Source organism: Dreissena polymorpha, chromosome 1 (assembly GCF_020536995.1).
Source record: "Dreissena polymorpha isolate Duluth1 chromosome 1, UMN_Dpol_1.0, whole genome shotgun sequence".
Taxonomy (NCBI): domain Eukaryota; kingdom Metazoa; phylum Mollusca; class Bivalvia; order Myida; family Dreissenidae; genus Dreissena; species Dreissena polymorpha.
The window spans coordinates 56691585-56719461 of NC_068355.1; the positions used below are offsets into that span (position 1 = coordinate 56691585).

At 35.0% G+C, this 27877-nt stretch overlaps 1 protein-coding gene and 1 long non-coding RNA gene across 4 annotated transcripts in view; one reads left to right on the forward strand and one right to left on the reverse strand.

Moving 5' to 3' along the window:
* The window catches only part of LOC127881603 (uncharacterized), a 638632-nt gene that overhangs the window by 109890 nt on the left and 500865 nt on the right, over positions 1–27877 (forward strand). For all 3 annotated transcript variants that reach the window (XM_052429635.1, XM_052429625.1, XM_052429615.1), the window contains one exon: positions 17512–18491. In XM_052429635.1, the coding sequence (XP_052285595.1) occupies positions 17525–18491 (967 nt within the window). In that variant the 5' untranslated portion in view covers positions 17512–17524. The remainder of the gene's footprint in view (positions 1–17511; positions 18492–27877) is intronic.
* Positions 5590–7240, reverse strand: LOC127881761 (uncharacterized). Its single transcript, XR_008050259.1, has 4 exons — positions 7219–7240; positions 6246–6361; positions 5884–6156; positions 5590–5688 (listed from the first exon to the last, which is right to left on the reverse strand). It is a non-coding gene; the product is annotated as an uncharacterized LOC127881761 (long non-coding RNA).

Consider the following 27877-nt stretch of genomic DNA (forward strand, 5'->3'; position numbering starts at 1 on the left):
AATTCCGCTAGATACGGTTTTTGATTGGTTTCCTCGTAGTGACGTGTTTTCTCGATAAAAATACGTTATAATCTAAAAGCCAGGATCGCCCATGGTTTCCTCGTAGTGATGTGTTTTCTCGATTAAAATACGTTTTAATCTAAAAGCTGGGATCTCCCAGGATCGTCCGGGGGGGATGAAGGCAACTCGACATTAACACAAAGTTACTATAAAATTATTAGTTAATTAATAATTGTAATTTGTTTGATCGATTAGAAGTGTTTGAAAATCTTTTTTATGCAATTCAATTAGCAAAACTTATATTAATGGTTGATCCCGGCTTTTAGTAGAGAGTTAACCCTGTACAATTGTTACGACTACCGTAACACGTTATTTTGCGAAACCTAAGATTCACTTTCCATTTGTTGTCAGACTGTAACCGCGGCAATCTATGTAAAAAAAGGTTTGGCTTTACGGGTGGGGATGGGGATTCCTCTGATAAGAAAAGAAAAGGGAAGGAGGCAAGTAAGAGAAAGTATCAGGGAAAAAAAGGGAAATTTCTCCCGAAATGGCATGAAGATTACAACTAGATGTCTTAAGTAGATGAATATTGAATTCATTAGCATTAGAAAGGCAAGCTAATAAGAATGATTGAATCATAATTGCGCATCTCTACACACAAGAAGATACAAGTTGAATGATAAATATTAAGGTTTTGATATACTTGGGTCAGGGCACATGAAACATTGGTCAGGGCTAGTAGGTTCTGCATTTACAAGCCCGAATGGGCTAGTTGAAAAAAAAGTTAGTGTTAAGCCCTGGCTGAAACTTTGGCTTAGGTCATAATGGCCAGTGGCTCATTTACATTGAATTGTTATGACATTTTGAATAGGCATACTGTATATTTATTGTGTATAAAAGTTATGATTAGTGTTATTTACCAGATACTATGAACAATAATGACTCGCCTGCAATAATAGGAGAACAGAAGCGAGACCATTTGACCTTTCGACCATTCTTAGGTTTGACTCTATTCCTCACAGCACACGCTTGAGTGCCGTTGACTTAAAGTTGTAGTTTGTTAGCGCCTAGACAAGTAAGAACCAGGAGGAAATGTTTCTAGTGTACAGGGGTCATCAAACAGAAAACTTGCAAAAACATTTACCATAATTGATCTGGCTACATCTAAAGCACATTGCAATTATCCATAATTGGGATTGATAGTCATAATTCACACGGTAATTACACATCTCATACAATCAAAATGTAACAATGGTAACACCTATATAATTATTCCCGCAAATCTGATTTGCTTGGATAATCACCATTCCAACTATTCAACAGGCTGTTTTCACGCTCGCTAGGCCATATTTGTGTTGAATTGTTTAACAACGCTGTGCTCTCGTTGGATAATAACTGAGATGTTACTTTTATTGTCAACTATTGCTTGGTCTACTCTTGGTGTAGGGAGCCTGAAAAAGCCCGTTTAATTTTTTGAAAGCTTATGAACAAAAGTACTTAAAATTCAACATCAATTTTCTTAGGCAATTAACAAAGCATACCTGTCGAGTTTTCTAAGTGTCTCTTTGGTCAGAGATTTAAACAACAGATTTCATATGATCATTTATGGCCCGTATTTGCATCGAAGCTTAATATGCAAAAGAGCTTCAATACCATATGTAAACAGCACACACAAATACACCAACACGATGGATTGTTGTGTCAGAGCTTCAATAACATATGTACAGGTCACAGCAAACACAAATACACCAGCACGATGGATTGTAGTGTCACCATCTTAGAACGGTAAATGCAAAATCACAGGTAAACAGCAAACAGAAATACACCAACACGATGTACAGGTAAACAGCAAACAGAAATACACCAACACGATGCATTGTTGTGTCACCATCTTAGAAAGGTAAAGACAAATTCACAGGTAAACAGCAAACACAAATACACCAACACGATGGATTGTTGTGTCAACATCTTAGAAAGGTTAATGCAAAGTCACAGTAAACAGCAAACACAAATACACCAACACGATGGATTGTTGTGTCGTCATCTTAGAAAGGTTAATGCAAAGTCACAGTTAACAGCAAACACAAATACACCAACATGATGGATTGTTGTGTCACCATCTTAGAAAGGTTAATGCAAAGTCACAGTTAACAGCAAACACAAATACACCAACACGATGGATTGTTGTGTCACCATCTTAGAAAGGTTAATGCAAAGTCATAGTAAACAGCAAACACAAATACACCAACACAATGCAGTGTTGTGTCACCATCTTTAAAACGGTAAATGCAAAGTCACAGTAAACAGCAAACACAAATACACCAACACGATGCATTGTTGTGTCACCATCTTAGAATGGTAAATGCAAAGTCACAGTAATCAGCAAACACAAAAACACCAACACGATGGATTGTTGTGTCACTATCTTAGAACGGTAAATGCAAAGTCACAGTAAACAGCAAACACAAATACACCAACACGATGCATTGTTGTGTCACCATCTTTAAAACGGTAAATGCACAGTCACAGTAAACAGCAAGCACAAATACACCAACACAATACATTGTTGTGTGACCATCTTGGAACGGTTAATGAAAAGTCACATCTCTTTTTTTGACAGCTCCATGGTGTGATCACTAGCACGCGCATTTAAAAAAAAATTAACCTAACAGTCATAGCATTGGTCAAAATAGAAATGCAACACAATTGCATTTAAAATAAATTTAATTGCAATTTATTTCCATTCTGATTTAATATGCTCTTGTGAAAATAATAAAACCTGTCTGGGGATAAACAATACTGAAGTTAATTCAAAAATGAAATACTTTATTTCTGATTTACAAGATTTGGGCAAGTAGCATCATACACAGGTGGTAAGCGTGTGGCTATGATATTAATTAGTGAAAACATCATTTTGAATGATAAATAATCATATTATAACGAAAAATTAAATTTTATGGAAAAAAAATTCACTATCAAATATGTATAAAACAAGGTATGCAACTCAAAATCACCCCAAAACGGGGTGCATCGCTTTGAACAGCCATATCTTCATCAATTGTACAGCGATTTTCACGATCTTGGTCTTATTCAATGCAGAAATGAATTTCTGTTTTAGAAATGTATATGTCTTGCAATATTTTTACAAATGCTGGGTCAACTTTTAAGAAATAACACGATACACAACTCGCATGACCCAGTTGTCAATGATCATGCAGTCTTTAAGACTGAAATCTTCACGGAGTAAAGGGCATGATGGCATCTTCCCTACAAAGTTCATGTACCTCGATACCATAATTCAATTAAACGTATGAAAGAACATTATTACCGTTCTTGTCGTTACATTATGCATCAAGACTAACTGTCCAGCGCCGTTTGAAACCTTTGTTTACATACATTTCAACTAACTGACATTTATATCACACGAGTGATTTCATTGGTCCAATGCGGAGGTGTGTTTTTACAACTGGAGATTTCATTCATAAAGACTGCATGATCATTGTCAACTGGGTCATGCGAGTAATTACAATTATCTCTATACAGTTTTACTGTTATTGCATGTTATTAAAATGGACAATATTCAAAGGTAAACATATTAAATATATTTATTGATTTTAGTTGAATACATCACTAATTAACTCTCAAGTTTGTACAGATGTGTTTATATGTGTAAAAATATTCCCCAAACTGAAACTTAACTTTATTTATCAAATTGGTGTTTTGCGCTTTTTTGGCCCCTTGATAAGCATTTACTCACCTGCCATTTGTGAATATACTTTGCCATGACTCTATGCCCTCCTGGGTAAAACACTTTTAATTGAGGGAGGGGGGGTGAAATTAACGACTGCCATTGAAATGTGTGCGTCCAGCAGAACTGTTTTTTTTTTATTTTGACTGGACTTTGACCTGTCTCACCGTAAATATCTAACAAATGCCGGTCCAAATACATTACATTAGTTTCTGAACAAGATATTCAAAAATCCTATCATTAAATGATACACATATCTATTTGTGCGGCTGTTATTGCAATTGTAATTTCCTTTTATTATCGTTGTCAATCGCACCGTTATGACCTTGATTACTGCAATGAAACCAGATTATTTTACAACTATATTCTGGAGCAGGTAGGTTATGTACAAAGTTTTCTGAACCTACTGTCCTGTACAAAGTTGACTAGTTGTGTGAAGACTGTAACGTTATTCGCACATAAATTCCTGTCAATGAAATTGCATTACTATTTTCACCACAAAGTATTGTTAAATGGTAAATGCAGTGTGTTTTATTCAGCAAAACATAAAACAAACATAATAGTATGTTTACCAGTAAAAATGAATTTGAGCAAAAAATATTGTGGTCATGTTTCAGTCAATATTTTGACGATATAATTGAATTTGTAAGAATTACTAAGTGTGTTCTATTTTAGTATAGGGGTCAGTGTGCCCAGTGTGTCATACAAATCAACCCAAAGCTTTGAAACACATGTACAATAATATTAACTGCTTTTTGTACTAAAATTGTGCAACCTTTATCTGTATATCATATGTAAGGGCAAAGTACAAATAGTTTAATCACCCCATGTTCTATAAATGGAAAACCAATTGATAAAGTCTGATACTATTTAAATTATCTTACATTCACTTCACCTTTATAAATGATCTCCTCGTAAAATGACCTGACATGAATAAACAGGTTAACTGTTAGAACATCCACAGGACATTTTGGGTTATCGTCCTCATAATCGAAGAAACATATCAGTTCAGATTGTTGACGTTAAATATTTACCTCAAACTAAGATAACTACAATATGGGATTTAATTTATCAGCTTAGTTACATGTACGTATGAAAAGTCTTTGTACTGTGATTTTACAAGCTCTGATTTGATTGTGGTGTACTATGCGGTCAGTACATGTAAAATTAAGGGCCGTAAATGTTTTGATAACGTGATTAATTTCATTCAAACCTAATAAACAAACAATTAAATGGTGTTTTTACAAACGATTATGACCTCATCTTTCCAACCATACATACTTAAATATAAGAAAGTATGGTCATGCCGTTAATTGAAATAAAACTTTACACCCTCTTTATAGAAAGACATAATTTATTTGACTATTTGTAACTTTATGTTTTCTCAGGGAAGACAAAATAGCCCAGCAGCAAAATTACTAGCCCAAAGTAATTTTTTTAAATATACACCCTGCTAATGGGTTTCATCATTCAATAGAAGATAATCTTTTAAAAAGTAAAATTGTATCAGAGTTAACTGTAAAGCCTATTGCAAAAACAATTGCAACACAATATAACAAGTTGAGGTAAGTATGTCCTTTAATGGTATATTAATCATAACTCTTTAACATGTGATAAACGACTTCTTTGTTCATCTCATCATCACTGCAATCCTGGAGATCCTCTTTGTCAGAAACCATATCCTGTTAAACAAGCCTGGTCATTATTTTCCATAAGATTACTTGACACGTGAAGGCATAGATGGCATACGTTTTCATACATGTTGACTTTTTTCTTATGCTGTGTTTTAAAGCATAGCTTATTAAACTCTGTCTTACAGAAGTAGCTTCTCCTTCATCACTGGTTGATGGACCTGGTGCTGTCATGTCTGTGACCTGTGACTCATCCTCTGGTACCTTCCTCTTTCGAGAATACCCCAAACGTCTACCAGTGCTGCTTGTCTGCCAAAAATTGAAAGTCAACATATATGCTGCAATTATTAATTAATATACCATGTGCTTGTGAAGTGAAGTAAAATCAATACCCTAAAAGAGTAAATAAAACAACTGTAATATGATATACTGCACGATATCATATGCACCAACAGATATGTTTATAGTTAAAATAAATAGGTAATAGAAGTAAAGGGAACAAACCATCCACTCCATTTTGCATCATCTGGGTTGAATTGGGCAATGCTGGGGGACTCAAGGTGGATGGCGACCAAATCATTTAATGTATCAGTGCTCATCGTTCCCCTTCTCTTATGCTTGATAAGCTTCATTGCACTGAATGTTGTCTCATTTTTAACAGAAGTCGGTGGCAGCGCCAGCACCAGTTCCACAAGCTTTAGGGCCAAATCAACATCCCGTCCATGCATCAGACGGAATATGTCTGGCCATTTCACGCCTTCTAGGGAGTCTGGATACCTGAAAAAGTATATTCAAATAAAGCTGAACATGAGCAAACCTAGTATTCATTTTTAATAAGAATCAAAATCCTACAAAACCTCACTTACTTTTCATACACATGGTCTCGCAAAAGTTTCCACTCCTCCAGAACACTTTCCTCACTGTCAAACTTGAGGACATCTCTGAAGTGGCCACACAAAATTTTGACCTCACCATTTCCATACTCTGGAAGTAAACACAAACTAATTTTATTTACCAATATAGTTGACAATAAGTATGAATCTGCTGTACAATACTAGTTCACTATTGCATTTCAGAGAAGTACTCATAATGAAGAGGAATAAATGGGGATATGGCTGAAGCCATATACCAGTAAAATTGAATACCATACACTGAAAACTGAGAAATAACTAATAAATAATAACAGAAAAATACAACACTAACAGGAACACCATAACACTAACAGGCCTTTCCCAAGAAATTTGCTAAGGCACTGGGGCAAATAGTCTTATGCGCTTGTACTGGGTAACCACTTGAATTTGTTTAATTTTAAGGTACTTAACTAAACCAAATCTTATTGAACTTAAACTTTAACTTGAATAGCTTTTGAATCTTTATTAACATCTCCTTTTTGATTATTTTTTGAATACATGTTGAAAGATTATAGCTATACAAATTGGTGTAAACATTGAATAAATTGAATAGTACTAAGGCATAGGGGTGCCCTGGTGATTAAAGGGCACATGGAAATGCCTTCATAACATTGTTATACGTTTCATTGATTGGTCTTAAGGCCAATTGTTCAGTCCAGTTATTTTGGTAGCTTCAATGACTGGGTCCTTCTGCGGAAAGCGTTCCTCAATTTTGCCTATGACAGAGTCAACATTTTTTCAAGCACAGGTTGTGGTCTCTGACCCCTAAATGTCAACTCAATGCCATCATAAGCTTTGTCAGAGAGGACTTGCTCAACGTCAGCTAAGCACTCTGACTCCCTGAAGCAGGAATGTTTTGTTTTTTTTAAACTCTTTAACTACATGTATTATTAAAACGTGTTGGCACTATATATTTTAACATACTTACGACTTCAAGGTCACAAGGCCTTTCATGGTTACAGCTACCCTAGAGCAAGCATCAGCCAAGGAAACCTCCTGCTTCTTACTTTGACAGTCTCATCAACATTGAAACCACAGCCTTAATAAAATGAAAATAATTTAATAATGACAGCATTTAAATAGGAAAGAATTCCGTTGTACATGTAATATCCAAAAGCCGGTATTTAAAAGCAAGTCAAATATTATATTTTGTCAAATTTTCGTTTATGAAATTAATAAATGAATATCAATAATAAAATTAGCAAATATAATTAGATAGCAATTATTGTTATAAATACATTTAAATTAATATCAAACTAGAAAAAAAACTGTTATCATTTTAAATAACCTTGAGCTGTAGCAAGTAAAGGATCAAAAAGCCATCTGTAGTCAGCTTGGCAAACCCCTCTGCCTTGGCATTGTCATGGGATGACGTCTGTAGCTGGTACACTAGCACTCTGTAGCCTTTAAAGAAGGCTGACAGTGAACGGTCCAAGTGTGGCAACCATCTGGTCCAACTGATGCGTGTAGGCATTATAGATGCCTTGAAGTCCATCATGACGAATGCTCGCTGAAGCGCTTTCTTCTGTTTAGGGGACTTGTGGTACAAATAATACAATCCAATAAGTAGAGTCATACTCTTTTCATACATGTTTATGTTTGTCAGTTTTACGGCATCTTTGAATGCCAGTTCGAGTCTGTGAGCTAGACAGTGTGTAGCTACTAGGTGTGGCCATTCTGCTTTCAACAGTGTTGCAAGTCCAGTCTTGTGACCTGAAATTTCAAATACAAATGAATTATTTTAAAGAAACTAGTCGAATACTCTATGGTAACAAACACGTAGATTACAATTTTAATTTAATGTGGGAATACATATTCAATGAATAAACCAAATAAATAAAAGACAAGAACATACAATTGATGAACACAAATAATGAACATGTTTGAAAAATGTCGGCTGAGGTATGGAACTCATGACTTAATAGTCATTCAAGAGTTATTTGCACGAGACAGCGTAAATACCTTTCCTTTCATATATAGTATTTTAATGTGTAAATATATAACTTTTTTTTTCAGATTTTGTTATTGACTGCCCCTTTGGGACGCTTCAACAAGCCATAGCCCCTTTAAGCGATTATTCATTCAAAATTGCATAATATATTTGTTTGTTACTCATCATGTTTTTGCTCAGATTTAAAGAAGGATTTACCAACTATTTTTGTTGTAACATTTTTTTAGCTTCTGCAATGTATTTATTTCAGAGTTGTGTATTTATTTAAGATTTTTTTCAAATATGTGCAATATAAAATGTATTTGTTAAAGACTCAGAGGCAAAGTGCAATATATTTAATAAGATTTATTATAAGCTTTACATAAGAATTTTATTTATACCCTGCATATTTGCTGCTCCATCTGCAGTGAAACCGACGAGTTTTGACTGCATTTCATCTGTAATGTGAAGTTTTGCAAACACTTCCTTGACATGCTCATGTATGTGTTTGCTGGAGCCAGATTCAGCACAACCTATGTGCAAGAACGTGTCCTCAACACGTCCGGAGTGAACAGTTCGAATGTAGATGTTTTCAAGATCATTTCCCGTGAAATCAGTTGAACCATCAATTGTGAAACTACAGAACTGTGTATTCTTCAATTTTTCTACAGTTGTTCTTTGCACAACAGTTGCAAAAGCTTTTGTAAAAGAAGCAACAGCTTTGTCATTACGATAGTTCACACCAACATCCAACCCCTTAGCCTCTTCTAACACACATATGGTACTGTATGTTCTAAAACTCATGTGGGTTTTGGCCAGTGCATGGGCAGTGCGAAATTTGATAGCCAGACTGTTGTGCTGACTTTCATGCAATGTTCTTAAAGCTTCAGCAGCCTTACTCTTACAGGATGGTTGTGATTTCGCCTCTCCTATCTCAATGTACCTTTTATGCACAATGCTATCATCATGTTGTTTAACTGACTCGAGCTTAAAATTGTCTGTGCCTTTTACAATCTCATGATTGTACAACAAAACCCACAAGTCTTGTCAATAAATCATATTCAACACTGGCTGCAGTACTATTTGATAGTAAACGTGCAGCTGCAGAGGCTATGCATTCAAGTTCATGTTTTAGATCATGCAAAGATTGATATGTACAGGATTCCAGCAAACCGATAACCCTATTCAGTCTATTTCTAAAAGTTTCTACACATCCAGGATCCATTCTGGAGCATTGATTTGTAGGGGATAGCTTCGATCTGAAACAATATTAAGGTAATTTTGAGGTAATATACATGTCTAGTATGTGTCATATTGATAACAATTGTTATAACAAAGCAACCACAGTTTAAAACTGCCTCGACAGCTCAGTGGTAGTCGAGCGTTCGCCTCAAATGCATGAGGTTGTGGGTTCAATCCCTTGCCGCATCCTACCAAAGACGTATAAAAACGGTACCAGTGGCTACCTGAGGTTAACGCTCACCACTAGTGCTGCAACAATATACCGGTATATCGGTATATATCGCAATCCGCATATTGTATTGTGATACAATTTTCATCATACCGGTACGAAAATTCTCCAAAAATTCATCACATTTTGTCCAGAAAACCCATCCGAAATAATGATATCAAGGTAAACTAAACAAAATGATGTTTAGTTAAAATAAATTGTTACGTAAAAATAGCATTCTAAAAAGTCTAATATACGGAGTAGTGTTGATACATGGGAGTCCGCAAGATCTGATTTTGCATGTCATACTGTTACATTTAAGATGAAGCTTATGGAAATACGAACAAAAATGAATTACATAATAAAATTGTAACTTGATGTTATTATAAACAGAAGTAATAATGATCAAAAAAACATTACATAACTGCATTCTGATAAGTTAAACTACCGGCTTTTAACATCCACAATTCTCTTTCGGGTTATTATTCTTCTTAACGTCTTGTCGGCTTTCATAATAGATCTCAAAATGGCAGACAAAACGAACGCCGAGTTGGACTGTATAGACAATTCCAAGGGAAAAAGAATTGCCAATAGGATATAACTAGAACCTAAACATACAATACAAAGGTTGTGTTCGTGTAATTAAGTTGGTTTTGGTGATTAGCTGGCGATTTATAATTCTGTTACAAGTTAGCAATATATTGCAATACGGGTTTTTGAACAGACAATATATAGCAATACGTTTTTTGGCGTATTGTTGCAGCACTACTCACCACTATGCAGGAAAGTACTGGCTTCTTCTCAAAAAAGAAATAAGACCCCCGTGGTGATGGATTCCAGGTATGAACTTGTTTCACAATCTACCTCAAGTAATTTACCATAATCTAACCATTACAAATCATTATAATTATAACAAAATATCACACAGATGCCAAACAGTCTTATTTAAAAAAAACATTTAAAAGGGGATCAATACAGGATTCCTCCTTGAACTAATGTTCAACACAAAATCGCTGTCCTGTGCTTCCTTGTACTCTCATGCAAGAGGAAAGCCAAGTCTAAATTGAACGTCTTTGATCAGAGAGAACACTTTTGAACTAGGTTAGATGCTGAAAATATATATAAATACACCACAAATTAGTTAAACGTAACCATGCTGAGTCCGGTCTGCGTTCAATAGATAATGAGGTCAGACTTCCATGTTAAATCAGATGTTTAAACCTAAAATGGTAATGAAAAAAAATATGTAAATTGCTGATGCATTGTTTATTTACATTGTGTTACAAAGTAAATTGTTTACAGCACGCAGGTGGTTGAGAACCACTTATTGAGTAATTCAATGCGTGAAACACCCATCTGCTTCCATGAATATAACAATGATGATAAAGATATATTTTAATAAATCCTTACCTTAATCTAGAATCGTCCACAATAATAGAAGGGGGGCTACTACTAACGACAATTTGTACCCTAACACCAGTTGCATCGTTGTATGACAATGCGTTGTAAAATGTTGAATTGTGATTCGTCGACTTGTGTTCTGTACAATGGTATAGTGTAAACTTGTTATATGCTGACTTGTAGCAGATTACTAATATGGATCGTACAACTTTAAAAATATTCAAGATGCTAATGTAGTTTTTCATCCACTACTTTCAGATAGATCTACTATCTTTTATTCATTATTATGATTTACAATATTAGGTATATTTACATGTAGACTTTATATATACGATATCTTCATTTTCAGATCTGTAGTTTATGAAGTTACATGTGTGTATTTAAACATTTAAACCTGTGGAAGTTTAGCAAACGGTAAATTTACTTCAATAACAAAGTGCAATTCTACACATGCGTACTGTGCATTTGTAGAATCGGAACATACAACATTTTACACTTAACAATTGTACAAAACAGATATTTTTAAGTTGTAATTAAGCATTTTAACAATTCTCTGTTTAACAAATAAAATACTATTATAAAAAAGGACAAATAATGAACAAGAACATTGGGTAGAGTCAAATCAGTCTATTCAAGGTTTTAAGAGCTAAGGTCAAGGTGACCTGAAAGGTTTTGGTCAAGGCTTTAAGGTCGAGGTGGCTATCACACTTAGTGTGAAAATCGTTTCCGATCAATAACTAGTCAACAAATTAACCGATTGGCTTGATACATGTACATCACTTCTGCATTGGCCTTGGACAGTATATGATACCTATTGAAATTGTAATCACTAGGTCAAAGGTCATAGTCACTATCACACTAAGTGTGAAAATCGTTTCCGATCAATAATTCGTCAACAAATTGACCAATTGGCTTGATTCTTCACATTTGCATTGGCCTTGAACAGTAAATGACATCTATTAAAATTGAGGCCACTTCTTCAAATTTCAAGGTCACTATCACATTAAGTGGTATCCAATCAATAACTCGTCAACGAATTGACTGATTAGCTTGATACTTCATATGTGCATTGGCCTTGGACAGTAGATGACCCAGATCTAAATTGAGGTTACTAGGTCAATGGTCAAGGTCACTATCCTATTTGATACTTTTCATGAACATTTTCCTTGGACAGTAGACTGATGAACCCAATTGAAATAAGTTACACAGTAAGTGTGAAATAGTTTTTTAATCAATGTCTTGTCAGCTTATTCACTGATTGGCTTGATACTTGTCATGTGAAATATCCTTGGACTGTAGATGACCCCTCTCGAAATTGGGGTCACTAGGTCAAAGGACATGGTCACCGGCACAATAAGTGGGAAAAGCGTTTTTGATCAATAATTCGTCAACGAATGGACCGATTGGCTTTTTACTACCCTTGCGCATTGGCCTAGGACAGTAGATGACCCCTGTCAAAATTGGGGTCGCTAGGTCAAATGTTAAGGTCACTGTAACAATAAGTGTGAAAATTGTTTCTGATCAATAACTCATCAATGAATTGACTGATCTGTTTGATACTTCAGATGCTCATTGGCCTTGGACAGTAGATGAACCCTATTGAAATTGGGATCACTAGTTAAAAGCCCTGTTTGGGGGGGGGCATATGCCTCTGACCGCAGAACACTTTTTCTCATTGTGTGTAGTATAAAGTAAATTGCAAAATATAATTCTATTCTTATTTCCCAATTTTTTAAATATCATTGACTCTAGGCTTGATACTGTATGAAATGTCTATATCACGCATGAATAAACAGTAGACCAATCTCTTGGATTCTGCTTTAAAATATTTTACATTGGCGTCTTTTCTTGTCCACGAATAGATCAAGTGACAACAACAAAAGCAAAATAATCACAATAGGTTAAATAACAACAAAACATATTGTGAGATAGTAGACCAGGTTGCATTTCATAAGCCACTCATCACAGGCTAGATTGTTCATTTAAGAGACTTTATTTAGAAATAGAGGACCTCTTCTAAGATTCGGGGTTATTTTGCTTTGCATCTGTCCTTTGGTCCGTTTGTCGGTTTGGCCGTAGACCAATTGTTTCTAGACAATATCTAGGGAATGCTTTGACCTACAGCCATGCAAATTGTTTTATGGTTACATCGAGGAAGATTAAGAGGCCAATCCATCTTGATAATAGTTCAACCTTTTAACATGAAATTATAATGGTGTATATGTAGTAGTCAGGTTTTGAACATTTAATACACATAATAACAATCTTGTAAGCAGATTTTCAATTACAGTACAGCCAAAGCGGAACAAACGTATTTCGCGATACGCTGCGGCAAGGTGAAACGAGTCGATGCCGCATCAGTCCTTGAAGCCGCGTCAGTATGCGGCAAGTTGCATTTCGCCGCGAAACTTCGCATCTGTCCGCCGAGGCATGCCGCGATCCGCGACATGATGCCGAGTCGATGCGCATCATGAAATAAAAAATCTTTTAAAAATTATTAGTTACATGTAGTTCACAAATTTTAAAAGAACAATTATAATAATACTAAAATCATAATACATTTATTGTGCGCAGATTGTATTAGCATATGCATGTAAGAATAGTTAATGTGTCTGGCCAATTAAGTTTGTTTCCCGCCCGTAGTGTATGTTTTTCTCACATAAACAAGGTCACGTTATTATGTTTTTCGCACATACAAGTGGTCAAGGCTCCTGCATATGGTGGATTTATAATTTCATTGCATGTTGAATTTGCTTTTCTATTTAAGCTGAGAAAATTAGCAGCTTGAAGCCACATCAATAATCAAGACGGTGACGACGTATTTGTTGTTTTGTTAATAATCAGCTTATTACAACTATTGTTTGAATATGCATATATAAACACGTTTTGTTTTGTTCATATTATATATTTAATATCGCTTCTAATTACCCGATAATCCCGTATATGCCAGTTTTGAAGCAAATGCTGGTAAATATTTACGATAAACAGACATTCTCGATATTTCCTTTAGTATCAAATACATTTTGCCATTATTTACTATTTATAGAGATGATGAAATAACGTCTAATCAGGGCGGTTTTTTTCCCCACTGAACACGCGATTTACGCCTGACGTGATGTTCATGTATTTATACAACACAAAATACACCCAAACTTTCCAAACGACGTTCTACATGTCTGCATAATTTTCGCACGCTTTTTATGAAAAAAAGGATATTTTAGCACTGTTTATTTGACGCTAGAATTTGCCAAATGTCGCATTAGCATTAAAATTCGGAAGTGTGTTTCGGATTACGAATTTAATAATGATAATCGAAAGAAACATTAACAGTTGCGCGTAAATTAATACTACGCTACACATACATGTATGTACATGTAGGTGAATATCTTTTCACTCGAACCGCCGCGTACGTATGCGGCGGATTTACTCCGGGAAAGTACGCGAGGTTAACTACAGACTCGGTGTCGTTGCGCGTATTGATGCCGAGTGCCACGGCGATACGCCGCGTCAACACACGATTCGGCCGCCGCATACTAATAATCTGGCCGTGGCGTAGCCGCGGATTATGTTTGTGCCGCTTTGGCTGTACTGTATGATAAAACTATGTAGTAACATAAGGCATTGTACAGATATATTTCAGTACTGCCATCATTAAATGCATTCACTGATTGAATTTTAAAACATTTTAGACAGGTGCTTGCAAAAAACAGTCCCAGCCGGTTTATTAAACAATAATATATATGAGTTTCATTGCTGGCCAATTAAAAAAAATCTGGAAGTCATGCCTGTTTTGTGGGGTGGAAAAACATTAATGATCTTTTCTTGCATTATTATGCATAGTTTTGTCAAGGTTTACAATATCAAAAGTGAAAACAATGTAAACAACTAGATATGTTTTCTTAGTACATGAATACCTCTGCAATCCTGAATTTGTCCCAAAAGTGTCAAAAATTACGAACAAACATACAGAGTTGCACGAGTTTCCCTGACGATTAATATGTTACTGTAGACGTTTCCATGTATCATCAATCCTTTATAGTTACGCTTATCACAATTGAAAAAGATATGATTGTTTGGTTAAAGGGACATGCATGTGGGCAAAATTACATGACGATAAATATTGATGTAAATTGTCAGTCCTCTAGTAGCAATACTGTTTATTTTACAATCAACACATATTTTAAAATGTAATTTTTTTTATAAAAATTAGACTTTGCTACAATTATAACTAGAAATGACGCAGCAGAGGCCGACGTGTATCCCCACGCAGCATGTTTGACCCAGGGGTGCCCCAGGGTTGGTAATGGGGTCATGCATAGTTGAGATTGACCGTATTGTCATAAGAGAAGTTCAGTATCAATTAGAAGTGAATCAGTGTAGAAATGAAGAAGTTAAGTAAAAGGCAATTTAGGGTGGGTGTGGCCTATGTGGGTGGGGCGTCCCAGGGTTGGTAATGGGGCCATGCATAGTTGAGATTTACCGTATTGTCATAAGAATAGTTCAGTATGAATAAGAAGTAAATCGGTGTAGAAATGAAGAAATAATAGTTAAAGGCAATTTTGGGTGGGTGTGGTCAATGTGGGTGGGGCGTCTCAGGGTTGGTAATGGGGCAATGCATAGTTGAGATTGACTGTATTGTCATGCATAGTTGAAATTGACCGTATTGTCATAAGAGAATTTCAGTATCAATTTGAAGTGAATCATTGTAGAAATGAAGAAATTATAGTAAAAGGCAATTTTGGGTGGCTGTGGTCTATCTGGGCGGGGCGCCCCAGAGTTGTTAATGGGGCCATGCAATTAGTTGAGATTGACTGTATTGTCAAAAGAGAGGTTCAGTATCAATTTGAAGTAAAACAGTGCAGAAATGAATAAGTAAATGTAAAATAACATACAAAATGAGTGAAAATCATTGACCCGCCCGCTCAAACCCCCATAACTTTTGACCCAGGGGTCAGATCAAAATTCCAAATAGTGCAGGGTCGCACATATGCTCATAGCTACCATGTGTTCTAAGTTTCAAGGTTCTAGTGCTTAAGTGTAGGAGGAGATATTGGCCAGGACGGACAGACAGATGGACGGTGGAGATAACCACAACATCCCCATGCTTTTCAAAAAGCGTGCGGATAATGAAATAAAAAACAGAACGTAAATATAGAGGTGCGCAAGCTCACATGCCTGGTTACTGTACTCGTAAAATTCAGGAATACGTATTGAGTTATATACGACAGAAAAGTCACACGTATGGATGGAAGAGTGCAAATCTATATACCCCTAGCTATTAAGCCAATGAAAAAAGCATTCATTTATTTTCCATGATTGTGTTGAGCTCCACTATTATATATAAAATATATAGTGGAGCTATCATACTCACCCCGGCCTTGGCGTCGGCATTAGCATCTGCGTTAGCGTTAGCGTGCAAATGTTAAAGTTTTGTACTACCCCAAATATTTTCATTGTGCCTTGACATATTGCTTTCATATTGCATACTTGTTAACCATCATGACCCCAACCTATAAACAAGAGAAGACAACTCTATCAAGCATTTTGTCATTATTATGGCCCCTTTTCCACTTACAATATGCAGCAAATGTTAAAGTTTGTGTACTACCCCGAATATTTTCAATGTCCCTTGAAATATTGCTTTCATATTTTGCATACTTGTTTACCAACATCACCCCAACCTATAAACAAGAGCAGACCACTGTATCAAGCATTTTTACATAATTGTTGCCCCTTTTATACTTAGAATATGCATATTATTTATAAATATATGTTCAAGTTTGCATACTACCCCAAATATTTCCTATATCCTTTGACATATTGCTTTTATATGTTGCATACTTGTTTACCAACATGACCCCAACCTATAAACAAGAGCAGACCACTTTATCAAGCATTTTTATATAATTATGGCCCCTTTTACACTTAGATAATTGAACATTTTGCTTAATTTGCCCTAACTTCTTTATGTATGATCACATTTTATTATTACTTTGACAAAACAACACTTGGAATACCACAATGGATTCCATCCAAACAATTCCCCACACCCCTCCCCCTGAGAATCCCTTCCCCCTCCCCAACCTCCCCCCCCCCCATTTTTTTTAAACATCATCTAATAAATTACCCCACCCCACATTATACTCTCACCCCCCTACCCACCCTTTTTTATTTTTGAAAGATTGTCTAATAAATGACCAAACCCCACATTATACCCTATCTCAATCCCCCCCCCCAAAAAAAAAAAAAATGTTTTTTTTCCCCTTTTTTTATTTTTGAAAGTTCATCTTATAAATTATTGATTATGAACAATTTCCCCATGATGGCTTATGTTATATTGTCAAGCACTTGAATAGTCGAACGCGCTGTCCTCTGACAGCTCTTGTTATTATTTTACTGACTATTCCTTGGTATGTACATGTATTAATTGTTTATTTCAGCAAGTGCAGTAAAATGACCCCGATTTCGGAGCTGACCAACTCCCAGCCCACAGACCTAAAGGGACTGTCAGAGGAGCTGGAAACTGTCATGGGGGGAATCAAAAGCCTACAGATAAATCAGGAGGCCAGTGTTCAGTCATTGCAGAGAACATACAAGGAACATGGGGCAGTCATGATAGAACAATTGCATGGCAATTTAAATACTAATATAGATAAGTGTTGTAATAGTTCTGTGGGTACATCGGACAAAAATGTAAAAGAAGAAATGTGTTGGAGTGTTCTTTCTATATTGAATGAATTTGATAATATTACTGTTAAGGAACTAAATGAGATAAAAGAGGAAGTTATAAGCATAAAAGGGTCAGTTACAAGTTCTATTCATAAATGCACCAGTCTTCACAATGACTTGTCACATTTCCATGAAATTGTTCAGAAAATTGGAGATAATAAGGAGCTCTGCCTTATAGCCAGCATAAAATGTAAGCATATAATACAGCAGGCATTGACTCTGCTGGGAAAGTCAGGCAAGGCGTTTAATGTCCAGAGTAATACTGAGCACAATGTTAGAATACCAAGTGATTCAGAGTTATATGTATGTGATATGAGAGGCATATGTGTTCTTCCCGATGGGCAGGTAATGGTTGTAGACTGGACAAATCAGAATGTCAAGCTGCTGAACCAGCAGTACCAGGTGGTGAGTCACTGGGATGTGAATGCTAGGCCATTTGACATTTGTTTGATCACACCCAGTGAGGTTGCAGTGGCTGTGAATACTATCAACATAAATGAGGTCCAGTTTATCACTGTCAACCAGGGAAAGCTTGTTTCTGGCAGGAAGTTTCAGTTACAACATGAATGTACATGTATTACCCATCACCAAGGAGACCTTTTTGTCACCTCTGGTCAAGAACTGTACAAATACTCACTGAATGGCAAACTGATCTGCAGACTCTATGAAGATAGATCAGCTGATTTGACAGGTAAGAATCATGGTGAATCCATCCTGATAACATTTGTAATATGTACAGGGATTTGTCTAGCCATTGTGGGAAAAGGAGTCTAGTCAAATTGTGTTATTTTAAATCCATGCAATGACAAATTTGGGAATTTTTATTGACTAAATGAACCGAATTGGGATTTATTTTTTTAATCAACAGATATTGACCCATTAGGCCTTTATCTTGTTATTTTGAAAAAAAACAACATATATATTATAGTTCTATACTTTGTGAGATGATGATAAAATAAAATTCAGATGTAATAGCAGAAAACCCACTGATGTATCATAAACTATTTGTTCTATAATTCATATGTGCCCTTTGATTTCTGCAGTAGCCAAAACAAGATTCAGAAATATTGATTTATAAACATGAGTAATGAAGTATTTTGACTGTCACTACATGGCATGTCTATAAATAGAAACTGTGTTCCTGGGAAAGAGACACTTTCTGACCTGGTCTTAATTTTGTGGTTGTTTAATGATTGTACATGTACAATATGTTTGATAGATTGAACAATTTCATAACACCATATAACAAAGGTACTCTTGTGGTTGTATTCTTTTATGAAGCGTTCAAATGTATGTATTATTATATTGTAATTATAGTAGTACAGTAATTTCAACATTTTGCTGTTGAAATTGGTTTGGTAACAAACTAGCTAGAAAAGTTTCAATAACTTTTGTTTTGAATATTATTTTTCTTGTTATAAACACTTGAAGAACACAAATAACGATGTAACACGGCACATGAATAATGTCTGCTTTGGTCAATTTCACTCATTTCAGTACATAGTTATCATATGTATACATGCATGGGAAATCTATTCATGCTGCACATAGTAACATGAAACATGTTGATTGAACTGTGCAATTGTTTCTGTATGTGTAATTGTTTTCATCTGTAACGGCCACCGGAAAAACTTTGCGAAACCGAAATTTCGCAAACTTAAGTACCCTTTTTCTTGAAGGTTTGCTTATTTGTGATAAAGTATAAGATAAAAGTCTAACTTGTGATTAATAATTGGTTATTTTTGCTTGTTAAATGCGTTTTCTTCACTATGAACTTTATTTGCAAAGTTGGGGTTCCCATGGGATTTTTGTAATATCCCATGGGATTTTTCATTATCCCATGGGAATTTTGGTTTCTCCCATGGGATTTTTCTCCAGCTTTTTTTATGGGAGAAAAAATCCCATGGGATTTTCAAAAACATAAAACACGTTCGTTTGTGCTTAGTTATCGATTGTAAGCATTGTTAAAGCATTTGTGCTTATTTTCGTTCAATTTACTTTGATAGAAAAAAAATCCCATATTTTTATGGGAAAAAAAATCCCATGGGATTTTTTTCTGATTTTTAGAGATTTATTCATGTAACCTTCAGAAACACTACCTTTTAACAAATGATGAGCATTTCTCGCGATTTCAACGCGTTAAATCGTGTTTTAAAATAATAAAAAAAACCCATGGGATTTTTTTGTCCCATGGGATTTTTTTGTCCCATGGGATTTTTTTTCCCATGGGATTTTTTTTCCAATGGGATTTTTTTTAAGGTATAAGTTTCTAAAAGCTATATAATAATAATAATAATAATAATAATAATAATAATAATAATAATAATAATAATAATAATAATAATCGTGCTCAATATGATGAATTTGTACTTTAAAGCGACTAACATTTTTATTCGAGCCGATCGTCGAGTCCGAATGGTGAGTATAAGAGCAATTTACCAGAACAAATAAATCTCACTTGTTAAGAGAACGCTACCGTACTATAAAATAATCTTGATAATAAGTCATATCATTTCTCGACAGAAAATGAAAACAGTATCCATATTGATGTCAGAAATGTCCCCTGCTATGATAAATATTGACAAAATGAAAAACCTTGACAGTAATTCCGTGTCGAATACGCATTAGATTATAGCAATCAAATTCATATAAGCATTGATAAGATAATATGCGAAAATGGGTCTTATGTCAAATACGGCAAGCGTAGCTCCATTCCATAATGTCCGGTATGAAGTCACGTCAAGTTTCGTGGTCGAATTATAGCATAATAATCATTTTCACATTACGCGAATCATATGAGTTTCCCTACATATATTGTGTTAAAATTTATGTTACACTAATGTGCGATGATGAAAAGGGGATTTCGGTAATTCTACATTCGCCCGCCTAGTACCGAAATCCCCATATTTACGCCTTAAAGGGTCAATAGGTCATCGGTATGAATGGTTTTTGACTTCACATGAATGTTAAGGTGCAAAAAAATGATAGTAATTTTAATTATTAAGCACTCTTGACAGCATTAAGTTGCCTCTCAGTGGGGATTTCGGTAATTCTACACTAGAACTTAAACGCGCGCCGGTACCGAAATCCTGCTGTACAAACCTTCAAGTGTCAACAAAATGATTATAGTGTTTTTTTTCATTAGCAACCAGTGACATGTATTATCTCCCATTCGGTTACTTCTTTTGGAAAATAATTAGCGGGGATTTCGGTACTGCTACATTCGTACGCCCAGAGCCGAAATCACCCATGTTTACGCCAATCCCCCATATTACGCCTTAAAGGGTCTATATGTCATTATGTTTGGGTTTTTGCTTTGCATTAATGTTGATTTGTACACAATCATATTAGTGTTAATCATTTAAACACTCTTATCAGAATATTTTTTCCATTATTAAATAGTTTATTAATGTGAAAAATGTGTAAACGAATGTAAAAAAGGTAAAATGTACATTTAAAACATTGGTTACACAAAAGTATATGTAAATATAACATGACATAGTAATAATAAGTCTTCAGAAAGTATTTTCCAAACAAATCTGATGAAACAAATGATATCGTACTACCTTATTTACAATATGCTATACACTTTTGCAATTTAGTTATCAATGTTTAATCAAAGCATAAATCAGGATAATATGTTGCCTCTTAGCGGGGATTTCGGTAATTCTTAACAAGCACATAAACCCGCGCCGGTACCGAAATCCCCGCTGTACAAACCTTCAAGTGTAAAAAAATACTGATTTAGGTTTAAATAAAGGGAACAATAGTATTTTTGGCCACCAAAAAGCACTTCCGCGTCAACAAAACGATTGAAATTATGTCAGAAACCCAGCTTTTCATTGTATATATTGCAATACACCATCGGCCGCCGAGAGCGGAATACTGCGCTTGGCCGCTAAACAATATGGATTGCATCAAATTAAATGTCAATTTTCGATTTTATTACAAAAATAAACACTGCCTTTTTATAAATATGTCAAGCACGTACACTTAACAAAAAAAAATCGATATATCTTTATGTAATGTAGAAAAGTAAAGCGCTTTATATATAACAATGTTTTATAATGTCTCTCTGGTTGAGAAAAAAAACTAAACAAAACCATGTAGAACATATATGTTTTCATAATTAAAAAAAAAAATTTAATGATGCACGTGATGTTTTATAATTGATTTAAGTTCACGTGTCATTGAACGAGTTAAGGGAGAGATGCGAATTAAATTACACATAATTAAAAAATGATACTATACTGTCAGCTTGATTTATAAATTGTGTTCCATCGCGCCAATATATTCATTGTTCCATGAAATTGTGTATAAAAGCAAAACGATTGAAATTATGTCAGAAATCCTGCTTTTCACATGAAATGATCTTTAACACTTTATTTATGCCAGGTAAATAATAAATACAATAATAGGGGAAGTCTATACTGTGTATTAGAAACTTGTTGTGGTGATCCCTATCTTATCCGCTCAATACACATCCACCTGGCTACTGTACAGAAAAAAATAGATTTACTTCCAAAATAACCGATTTCATTAATTGCTAACTTGTTGTCTACATTTTAAATTAACAACGATAATGGATCAACATCACCGTTGCACAATTATTAAGTTCACAGTAATCTGTACTTTAAATAGATAGCCTAATTAAAGACGGTGCTAATAAAGAACAAAGCGTGAATGTGGATATTAAGAAATTAGATCCTTTTTTGCATGACACTGGCAGTATATCATTTTATCTTATATAAATAAGCCACATTTAAGACATGGATAAAATTAAAATAAGACACATTTGCATCTTTCATTTCTTGAAAAAAAAATAAGCACGCAGTCACATATAAATAAGATACATTGAAGACACAGAAAAAAATAAATAAGACACATTTGCATCTTTCACTAAATTTTCTTAAAAAAAACATGTGAAACTGAAGAAAAACATTTATTACTGACACATTATTCTAAAAGTCGACTGACAACTTAAGTTCAAAGAGGGATTTACAATTAAATAAGATCCATTTTCGCATGATGCTGGTTGTAGAGCAAGCAATACATTTCTTACTGACATGTTATTCTAAAAGTCGACAGGCAACATAAATTCAAAGAGGGAACCACAATTAAATAAGATCAATTTTCGCATGATACTGGTTGTATAGCAAGTAGTCACATATTAATTACAGCTTGCATTAGTTGCAATAATTTTGTTAAGTGCGCGTGCTTCTGAACGTTGCGTTAAGCGAGAGTGTTGTCATTTTGTTAGTTTTATATTTTGGTATTATGTATGATTATTGCTTGTTTTGAATTTGAAATAAACGCTTTCTGGCAAATAAGCATCGTCTTAATTTTAATACAAATAATGAACATTTGACATACAAAATGTCCAATAACATACCGGCAATAACATTATATATATGTTAATTTCTGTGCATGTTTATACCGAAATTATAGCCGACATCGGCAGTTAGGGAAATTTAGTGACACACTTTAACACATCAAACATGCATGATAGTTCTTTTTTCATATGATATTCCCCTGGTTGCTTACCGGTGTATTGGTGCAGTTGATAACCCCGCCGGGACTACAGTAGGGTGCTAATACACACGTGTATCGTGTTCAAAACAATCGTCTTAATTTTAATACAAATAATGAACATTTGACATACAAAATGTCCAATAACATATCGGCATTAACATTATATATATGTTAATTTCTTTGCATGTTTATACCGAAATTAAAGCCGACATCGGCAGTTAGGGAAATTTTGTGACACACTTTAACAAATCAAACATGCATGATAGTTCTTTTTTCATATGATATTCCCCTGGTTGCTTACCGGTGTATTGGTGCAGTTGATAACCCCGCCGGGACTACAGTAGGGTGCTAATACACACGTGTATCGTGTTCAATACCCGATCCATGCTACAACGTGTAAGAACGGGAATTTCGGTAATTCTACCTTTTTAAGCTTGCGCACCTCTAATGGGCACATATCCAAATATAATTTAATTAATTATTTTCCTAATCAGCATCATTTCACTAAACTACATGCAAATTTGTAGGTAGCTTTCCATGCTTAAAAAAAAATAAACCGATTTTTTCAAAACCACCCGCACGCTCGGCTTTTGTCCAGTTTATTTTCATCCCTGGGGTATATAAAAGTTCCATAATTCATTCAAATTTCCAAATATGGGCATGCAGTTGGTGTGTACAGATGCAGTAAAGGTGTTTAAAGTTTAAACAAGATGAAATAAGTATTCTTTTACAGACATTTATTTTTTACAAATGTTAATCTATGGAATAGTGCCATGAAATGTAAGTGATTTCAGCCAAGTAAAAATTGGGTCGGTTAAAAACAAAGTGTCATAAAATTCAAAATAGTATCATTTAAGTTATATTTTAAACTAGGTTTTTATAGAAACATTATATACAGCAAAAATACCAAAAAATAGACAAATTTACCGTTTACTTTTTGAAATAAAAATAAAAATGCAACATGCATCATTCGTATTTTCAGCAGTAAATTAATCAATTTAGCCATAACGTTGTTTTAATTTTGAAATTGAAGGATGTGCATACAATTTTCAACATATTTAACAATAAACTTAGCTTATGTGCTATATTAAATCAAATTACGTTAGAAAAGAAATAAAACGCGTCGCAAAAAGTATGCGATGTCGGCAGGAATCGAACCTGCGCGGGAAAATCCCAAAAGATTTCAATTTCATCGCCTTACCCACTCGGCCACGACAACTTTACATCTGTGTAACCTTAAATTAGATATATATATAAGTAAACAGGTAAAAAGGCTCGCTCGATCTTTGAAGAAATCGCGAAATCGTATTTTTCAGATGATAATTGGATCAAAGTCAATATTTATAGTGAAAATAATGTAATCTAAATCACAGGCAGCAGTATCATAAAAAAAAAATTGCCCCCCCCCCCGGACCATACCCCCCCCCCCGAGCTTACCCCAGGGGTTCCAGATTGTTAAATGTACACCTATTGTGTATGGTTTAACTTTCCAACAACGAACATTGACAAAAAATAACAGTTTAAAAAAATACCCCTCTTATAGGTATTATATATACACAAGGTATGAAACGCACTATATGCCTATTGCTGAAAGATTGTGGAACACTGGACGTGACCTTTTTCATCGAAAACACACATGTTCCCATGCAGTTGCCGACAAAAAGCAACTGGGTTCGTTAAAAGACAGTAAAAGCAACAGATTACACTACTAACCGATCTCCTGCTCGGCTAATAACTTTAATATTCCATTAAATTCGACTTTCTCGCTACATGTCTGTGTTTTGCTGTCATATTTTGTCGATCGAATGCTCGGTTCTAAAACGCCATATCATTGGCCAACACAATGAGAACAACCAACCAGATGACGCGTTATAAAATTAAAATGGTGTGCATGTGTAGATGAAACACCGAGTGACATATAGCGTGAAAGTCAAATTAAATTGAATATTAAAGTTATTAGCCGAGCAGGAGATCGGTTAGTAGTGTAATCTCGTTGCTTTTACTGTCTTTTAACGAACCCAGTTGCATTTTGTCGGCAACTGCATGGGAACATGTGTGTTTTCGGTGAAAAAGGTCACGTCCAGTGCTCCACAATCTTTCAGCAATAGACATATAGTACGTTTCATACCTTGTGTATATATAATAACTATACGAGGGTTATTTTTTCAAACTGTGTATTTTTGTCAATATTCGTTGTTGAAAAGTCAAACCATACACAATAGTTCGGGGGGGGGAGGTAGGGTCCCCGGGGGGGGGGGGGGGGTCCCCGGGGGGGGGGGGGGGCAAATTTGTGATACTGCTGCCTGTGATCTAAATGAATAAGTTAAACATATATCAAAATTCGAAGTTTGAAAAAAACAAAATGCATCTCTCGGAAATAAGCGATCATTGAAGATCGGCAATGGCTTATGTATGAAGTGAAAGGACAGTTGAAAGTTTCCATTTTGCACGTTAATGATTCTGATAATATGGTGACAAAGGCAGCAGTCCTATGTAGTATTGTGTTTGACCGGAGAGTAGCGTGAACTGTGTCGGTGTTGGGCGCTCTGAGGGCGCAATCCGGCTACATAGGTACATAAAAACATCTTGTGGCTATAGTCCATGGATCGGGTTCTGCAGACAGGGAACATGTAAATTTTTATATGTATGTTTTATATCTTAATTACCTAAACGTATATTTATCCTGGTTACTTATTTACTGAGGTATGAGTTAGTCGCAATGATTGTAGATACGTTGTACTATATTTAGTAAGTATTTGGAGGACGAGTGGCACGGGCACGCGCTTTATTATCACTTATGCAAGGAACGCGTTTTGTTTATATACGTATTTTTGATATTCCGATAGGCTTAAGGGAGGTAACTTATTCAAGTAAAACGCGATATTTTTTGCGATGCCTTTTTATAACTCTTGTTTAATTAATTACATACGAATATACAGCTAAATTTAAGATGACTTTTACCAGAAAAAAAATTCGGAGAAAGATATATTGAGATTTTGATATTCCATAGAATGCGAGTCTCCATATATATTTTCTATTGCAGGGGAGGTAATTTAAAATTTTTAAAGTCTCCGAATTGGTCTTTGTTGTATCTATTTACGTTTATTTTCAAGCTTATGGCGATTACAAAATTAATTATTATTAGTATATGCTCACATGGATATTGGTACGGATATATCGTGTTCATATAACTGTTACTACATCCATTTCATTTATCATTCAGGTCGGGCTACACAAATCTCGTGAAGAGGCCAGTAGGACCTGTAAACAAACTCTCATACACACACTCTTCACTCATCGTGGCGCTCTCGCATGTCTGAGGCGATATATAAGATCGATGTCATATATAATGCTGTATTCGCTGGTATTTTCGGTTGATATGTTTGATTGCTTAGGACGCAATGAATATAGTGTATTTATATTTAATCGAAGTGAGCTCATTGTTGTTTCTGGCGGTATTCAATTTCTGGTAATAGTTTCGCGATTAAAGACGTCGGTTCTCGGTTAGGTGTGGAATGTTCTTATTTGTTAATGTGCCAAGTGCTTAAAGGCGGTTTATCGCACTTTATTAGTCGGCGTTTCAAGAGAATGGGTAATAAATGCAAATCAGTAGGTGCTTAGAAGACTTAAGTACGGCAAGAACCACAACTCACTCTGCTAGGAACGATTACCACTGCCTGTCTGCAGCAGACGACAAATGATTCTGCTCTAGCAGTGAATGTATATACCAGCTTGTAAACGCCATTGGCCAGTCTAGTGTTTATCATTAAAATATGCACATATTGGCTGCTTTCATGGAAAACGAGGCTTAATGCACGTCAAATAAGATTAGCCTGTGCACAATGATAAGCATATGCAATGCGAACAAGCTAATCAAGGACGACAACAGCGAACAACTAAAGTGCCTTCAGCGCTTTGATTTATAATATACATTATGTCCTATGTTATATGGCGTATAGCTACTAATATATGTGTGTATAAAATATGTTAACCGTCTTTATTTTTTTTAATAAATGAAATCATACTGAAACTCTACGAATTGAGGATTTACATGTTTTTATGAGCTGTCAAAGATTATTACAAACAACAATTATTATCTTTTTTAATGCAGACACTTTAAAAGACTGTGGGTGCGGACCCAGGATCCTGCGATAAATCAAACGGAAAGGTACTTTAGGTACTTAAGCTACGTTGAAGAAACTCGGACATTGTTGACGCCCTGTCTTCAATAAATACTGTTTTTGAGTGAGGTTAAACTTACAAATGTATTTGTTAGCCAATTGACGTGTATCGTGGTATTTTGAAATTATTTTTAAAATAACTGGGCTAAGCATTGGTTTCGGTAGAAAAGTACTGCAACAATTTCGCTAGATTTGAACACATTTTAATACTCCGCATTATGATATTTTGATTCAATTTTTCATATTTATACCAAGTGAGTTTTCATTTGACCGCCTTGCGGATACAGATCCATTAGCATGTGCTTGTGTATTATAATAACAATTAATGAGTTAATTTACTACTTACAGTATCGTTATTTTCATC